This window comes from Lactuca saligna, chromosome 8 (genome assembly GCF_052625555.1).
Source record: "Lactuca saligna cultivar CGN05327 chromosome 8, ASM5262555v1, whole genome shotgun sequence".
Classification (NCBI taxonomy): Eukaryota; Viridiplantae; Streptophyta; class Magnoliopsida; order Asterales; family Asteraceae; genus Lactuca; species Lactuca saligna.
Window position 1 is genome coordinate 217,736,701 of NC_136424.1, and position 5,788 is coordinate 217,742,488.

At 32.7% G+C, this 5,788-nt stretch overlaps 2 protein-coding genes across 2 annotated transcripts; one reads left to right on the forward strand and one right to left on the reverse strand.

Annotated features, from left to right (window-relative positions):
- Window positions 1–247: 247 nt before the first annotated feature.
- On the forward strand, window positions 248–895 carry LOC145010493 (uncharacterized). Its single transcript, XM_078969027.1, has one exon. It carries the CDS (start codon window positions 248–250, stop codon window positions 893–895), a length of 648 nt encoding a protein of 215 aa, XP_078825153.1.
- Window positions 896–2,898: 2,003 nt separating this feature from the next.
- LOC145010820 (serine carboxypeptidase 1-like) lies at window positions 2,899–5,215 on the reverse strand. The gene is made up of 8 exons (XM_078969370.1): window positions 4,775–5,215; window positions 4,567–4,671; window positions 4,211–4,485; window positions 3,864–4,118; window positions 3,651–3,757; window positions 3,464–3,556; window positions 3,244–3,349; window positions 2,899–3,131 (listed from the first exon to the last, which is right to left on the reverse strand). The coding sequence occupies exons 1-8, from the start codon at window positions 5,136–5,138 to the stop codon at window positions 2,988–2,990; spliced, it is 1,449 nt and encodes a 482-aa protein (XP_078825496.1). The 5' UTR covers window positions 5,139–5,215; the 3' UTR covers window positions 2,899–2,987.
- Between the last annotated feature and the right edge of the window lie 573 nt (window positions 5,216–5,788).

Consider the following 5,788-nt stretch of genomic DNA (forward strand, 5'->3'; position numbering starts at 1 on the left):
AAATTGATGCAAGGGGAATAAAAGGTTTCTCTCCCATTAAAAAATGCACGGCTTCAATTCGTCAGCTAGCATACGGCATGGGCGCAGACAAATGGGATGAGTATTTTAGGATGTCAGAGCGTACCGTGAGGGACTCTGTGTACAAGTTCTGCAAAGCGATCTGTTTGGTTTACGGGCAACGATATTTGCATAAACCAACTATCAACGATATCCACCAATTGTATACGGTTCATGAAGGCAAACATGGATGAGAGGCGACCACAAAGAGCCGACGATCATTCTAGAGCCTATCACATCACATGATCTTTGGATATGGCATGCATTCTTTGGTCCAGCTGGTGTAAACAATGACATCAACGTGCTAGACCAGTCGCCTTCGTTCAACGATATCTACCTTGGAAAGTTACATGATGTACCTTTTCAATCAAATGGGGTAGCATATAAGCGTGGATACTATCTTACTGACGGTATATATCATCCCTTGTTTGTTTTTGTGAAATCGTTTACATGTCCTAACGACCCGAAAAGGAAAAACTTTAAAGAGGTGCAAAAGTCAGCTAGGAAGGATGTGGAGCGAGCATTTAGTGTACTTAAGAGACGTTGGCAAGTACTAACGGTCGGGGCAAGGTCATATGAGGTGAAAAGGTTACAACACGTAATGTATGCATGTATCATATTGCATAATATGATTCTTGAAGATGAAGGAACAGCAATATGCCGATACAACGAAAATGAAGTTTTGCCAAATGTCGAAGGAGTAGCCGTTGGTACACAAGAGTATAGGGTGAATAGAAGAGAAGTACACAATCGCGGCCATCATCAGGCCCTTCGTGCTGATTTGGTGGAGCACATTTATAGGGGCTCATATTCATCCCCCACACAAGTTATCTCATGATGATGATTTGTTTGACGAATCAGACGAGGATTCTAATATGTTCGTCGAGAGTGAAGATTCCGACGACGCGAGTGACGCTGGGAGAATGATTCAAATGATCAAGGCGAGGACGAAGACGATGATTCCGAGTGACGTATCTAGGTTTAAATAAAATTAGGATATTAATTAATAATTTTTAATATGTTGTAGTTTGTTTGATTTTTTTTTCTACTTATTTAAATATTAGGGTTAATGTAATTTTTATTTTACTTAATGAAATGCTTTTTATTTTTAATTAAATTGTATGTTTGATATTAATTTAAAAATTATAAATAAAAAAATTAATTTTATTTAAAAAAAAAAAAGTGAGGGAAAAACTTCCCTCCCACTTCTTGACTTTTAGGTGAGGGAAATGAAAGTGAGAGAAAGAAGGGTATGATCCACCAAAAGTGAGAGAACTTTCCCTCCCACTCCTTCCAATCTTACTGTACATTGTAGCTCGTTGTTGGATTTAGCATTTACTTCAATTATTTGTAATATGTATTTAGAATAACCTAAAAACATTAACTTTTTTATGAGTAATTGGAAAAAGCTTTATTATTTTTTTCGTTGGCTGTGACCACTAATTTTACATAGAGTTATTATTCTAGACCACTTAATAAGTTTCATAATTAACTCTATTATTTTTTTTCCAAAATATGTCCTAATATTGCATTTAGAGTCCAAATTTGGTGTATGTGGTTTGCAAAAAGTTACACTATATGTCCAAAACTTGGATTTATGTTTTTTTTTAAACTTCTATATTTTCTTTTATTTTTATTTTTTAGTAAAAACTAAACATGCTTTTATATTTTTTTTTGTTTTTTTATATTTGTTTTTATATTTTTTGTATATTTTTTTGTTTTTTTATATTTATTTTCATCAATTTGATAACTTCTTTTGATATTTTTCAAAAAGTGTAAAGTGTATGAATATCTTTTTTATATATCTTTATATTTTTCATATTTTTTCATATTATTTCGTAGTTTTTTTTGTTTTTGTTTTAGTTTTTTTTTGTTTTTTTACATTTTTTTTTCGTCAATTTGATAATTTCTTTTGATATTTTTCAAAAAAATGTAAAGGTATGAATATATTAGAGTGTATTATATTTTTGGTGTTTGAGTTTTTTTTTTTTTTGTTTTTCTATATATATATATATATATATATATATATATATATATATATATATATATATATATATAATTTGGGTAATTTATGGTTTTTCTATTTTTTTATTTTGATTCAATGTGTGATATTTATGATTTATAATTATTAAAATAGGAAATAACTAAAAAACAAAAGTAAAGAAAAAACTAAAAAAATTTAAAAAGTACAAAAAATAGAAAGAATATAAAAGAAACGGAAAAAAAAATATAAAACCATGTTTATTTTTGACTAAAAATAAAAATAAAGAACTTAAAAAAACATAAAACCGAGTTTTTGACATGTGTAATTTTTTGCAAACTATAGGGCCAAATTTGGACTTTAAATATAATTTTAAGACTAATTTTGTAAAAAAAGATAACAGAAACCATTAAATTTGTTAAATGGATTAAAATATGAATTCTACGTAAAAATTATTGCTAGAGACAACAAAAAAAGAAAAGAGTAATACGGTTTTTCCCAATTACGCCTTAAAAAATTATTACTTTTATAATATTTGCCAAGGTATTTATATTGTCGATTAATGCAATCTTCTGTTATGAGAAATACAATTCTCTAATAACTTTGACGTCAATAGGCAAATATCCTATGAACCAACTTACTAATGTGTCCCACAACTATTTGCATGGAACATTTTAGTGTTTCAGAATTCAGTTTATATATATAAGATTTTGGTTATTAACTTATCGACAAACAGTAGATGGTTTACAATCACGATAATTATCCTTCTTCAAAAATTCAAAAAAGGATATAACATTCTTTCAACTAAAATAACAAATACAATAGAAATTTGAAATAAAAATTAAAAACATTCAGTGCAGGAAACCCAAATTATTCGACATCTGAGCTTGCTCAAGCTTGTTCATATGAAAAGCTATCAAGAGTCAAGACTTAAAAAAAAAAGACAAGTTTATGAAGATGGAGGAAGCATTCCTCCAAGGAACGATGAGAACAAGGTCAATGCTCGCTCCGGCTGGTAGCTTGGAACCGTATGGCCTGCACCCCTAACAGTTATCAAAAGCAGTCCTTGGTATGCCTCCAAATACCCTCCAACCTATTAACATTCAGACATGTAAGATATAGTCTTAACAATGTCATTTTATATACAAGTATATTTTTCTTGTTTGCAACAATAAAGTCGATAAGATAGAAATTTCAATGATCACCTCCTTGTTGAGGTACCATGGTCTCCAAGCTGTCACGATAGGAAGATTGAGTGCGTTGACTGAGTACCTAGAAGAAGTAATCGGAACTCTAGCATCTGTATCCCCACTGTAGAATAAACAAATGATCAATTATATATGATAATTATATGTCATCTTCAATTTCAATGTAAAGAATCCATTTCTCATTTCTAAAACAAAGTATATACTGTTGAACGCTTGCCTGAATACCCATATCCGTTGGCCGTTTTCAATCAGATACTTGATTGTCGGCAGGATGGTAACTGGACTGTCATTCCATCCCGGGATAACATCACTGCATGCATCGTAATTTGGAATTTACAGTCAATTATCGAATAATCATTAATCAGGTTCGTATAATTAGTTTTATGAGATTCATCTAAGGTTACCTGCATACATCCCATGATGTCGGTTTCACATGTAATTCCTTTTGCACAGCAGAGTTATTGAGATAGTTTACAAGGGTATATTGCCAGCATGGATCAAAATCGTTAATCTGAAAGATACATGATGAAACAATGATGATTTTCTCCCCTTCATTTTTTTGTCTGAACATTTTGCTCATCACATGGTGATTAAATTTTTTTTTATAGAAGACTTACAGAACCAGTGGTAGAAGCATTCCTTAGATCAGGGTTCAAGCAAATTGGCGCATAGATGTTGTATATATCGACATTTCCCATTTCATCCCATGCTTTATCGGTACTTTTGTCACACATATCAGTCGAAGTTTCGTTCGCAAAGTCACAGTATTTCAAAATCGCATCATGTGTCGCATCTGAATTTACAGCATGTGTCCACCAATAATCGTACATACCTTTCTCACTCGTTTCATCATCAATCCATGCATTTCCTATCTGCAAATTTTACACAAAGATTAATTTCCATATGTGAATAATACACCCTATTTATTTGCAAATCTACAAGATGTTGTATGAACTGAACATACAGCGATGCCTTTGATGTTGACGATGGTTTGGTTTGTTTTCTTGTTGTTAAAAACGATGTTTAAAGCAAGTTGAGGAACATAATGTCCAGCGTAGCTTTCTCCAGTAATGTAAAAATCACGAGTTTTGTATTGAGGGAATCTCTCAAGCCAGTTTACGATAAAAATGTAAGCATCATCTGCAGTGTTCTTGTCACCAGCATGATCATAATCAGACGTCGTGTTGGAATACGAGAAGCCTACTCCAGCTGGAGACTCCAGAAACAGCATATTTGCAACTGCACATATCATTTTTCATGTTAATTCATTACGTTATGTTGAATAAGCAATAGAATAGTAAACTTGGAATATAATCTAACCATTGCTCCATGCATAGTCATTTCTGAAGAGACTTTTTCCATCATTAGTGATTCTGAAAGGTCCTAATTCCGACATGGCTCCAATCATGGACGAACATCCTGGTCCTGTTGAACGACACAGATTGAAATTATTTGAAAAAAAAGTAATTGTAAAGGCTTTTGATGAAATATGCTGATGCAATAAATAAACATGAAATTGGAAAAGTACCTCCATTAAGCCATAAAACCAAGGGTTTATTCGAAGAATCGGTGGGAGACTCGACAAAATAATAGAAAAGAGCTCTGCCAGCAGTTGGATTAACAGTAACATATCCAGAATACTGATTAAAGTCAACGCCTGATGGTTGACCAGGCAATGACCCAATCTTGTCTTGTTCTGCAAGACCATCTTGAGGTGGAATGTAAACTGGAGAGTATTCGTTCGTAGCTTCATCTGTTGCTGACCATGTATTAACAACAGGCGAGTTTCTTGATCTTTTTGCTTTTAGCAACTCGTAAAGCTTGTCTGCTTGAATATCGGCATTGGTTAAACCAAACAGCGCCAAAAGGCAAAATGCTGCTATAAGTTTCATCTTCCTGTTTGGTAATTTCTAGTTTTCTTCAAAGGCTTACTATTTATAGTAACGAGACGTTAAGTCCTAGGGAAAGTTTTATCTTGTTCTAATCGATAGCTTTCAAACAGGCGTTTCAGAAACTGTTAACGTTTTCTTTGAATATGTAACAAGCCGGCTACTTTCGTAATTATCTTTTCGGAGTTGACTTATTTATATTCATATAAAGGATGATTTGGACTCTTTTATGCTTGTCATATGTGGGAAATAGTCATGGTTCTAATCATGTAAAGTTGGGTAGATTTTGTTTTTCTGATGTCTCTTTGTGCAAAATCTAAAAAGAAAAGATATTCCTTTATTAATTGATGAAAATACAGCAGTACTAAGATAAAGAATATCGATTCTTGTTATGAACTTGAGTTCCGAGATGTTCCCTTTCTGGCGATAAAAAAAGATCAGGCATGCTTCAGGAAGGCGACAAAGCAGTCCATGAATATTGTTTGGAGAGTCCTAAAACATAATCTTTAGTGGCCGAACCCCGGCCACCGTTCAGGGCCCACATCTCCAGGGGTCCAAAATTTATGGGCTATGTAGCGTATATATATAAAAAACTTATTATCTAAATAATTTTTAGAACGTAAAGTTGGTTTAGCTTGCTTGTTATTGCTAAT

Excerpts from the sequence above, each read along its gene's own strand:
- LOC145010493 (XM_078969027.1), top strand. The coding sequence starts at position 248 with ATGAGAGGCGACCACAAAGAGCCGACGATCATTCTAGAGCCTATCACA.
- LOC145010820 (XM_078969370.1), bottom strand. The coding sequence starts at position 5,138 with ATGAAACTTATAGCAGCATTTTGCCTTTTGGCGCTGTTTGGTTTAACC. Across the intron at positions 3,557-3,650 it reads ACATCATGGGATGTATGCAG|TGATGTTATCCCGGGATGGA; the intron begins GTAACCTTAGAT and ends CGATGCATGCAG. Across the intron at positions 3,350-3,463 it reads CAACGGATATGGGTATTCAG|TGGGGATACAGATGCTAGAG; the intron begins GCAAGCGTTCAA and ends TTTATTCTACAG.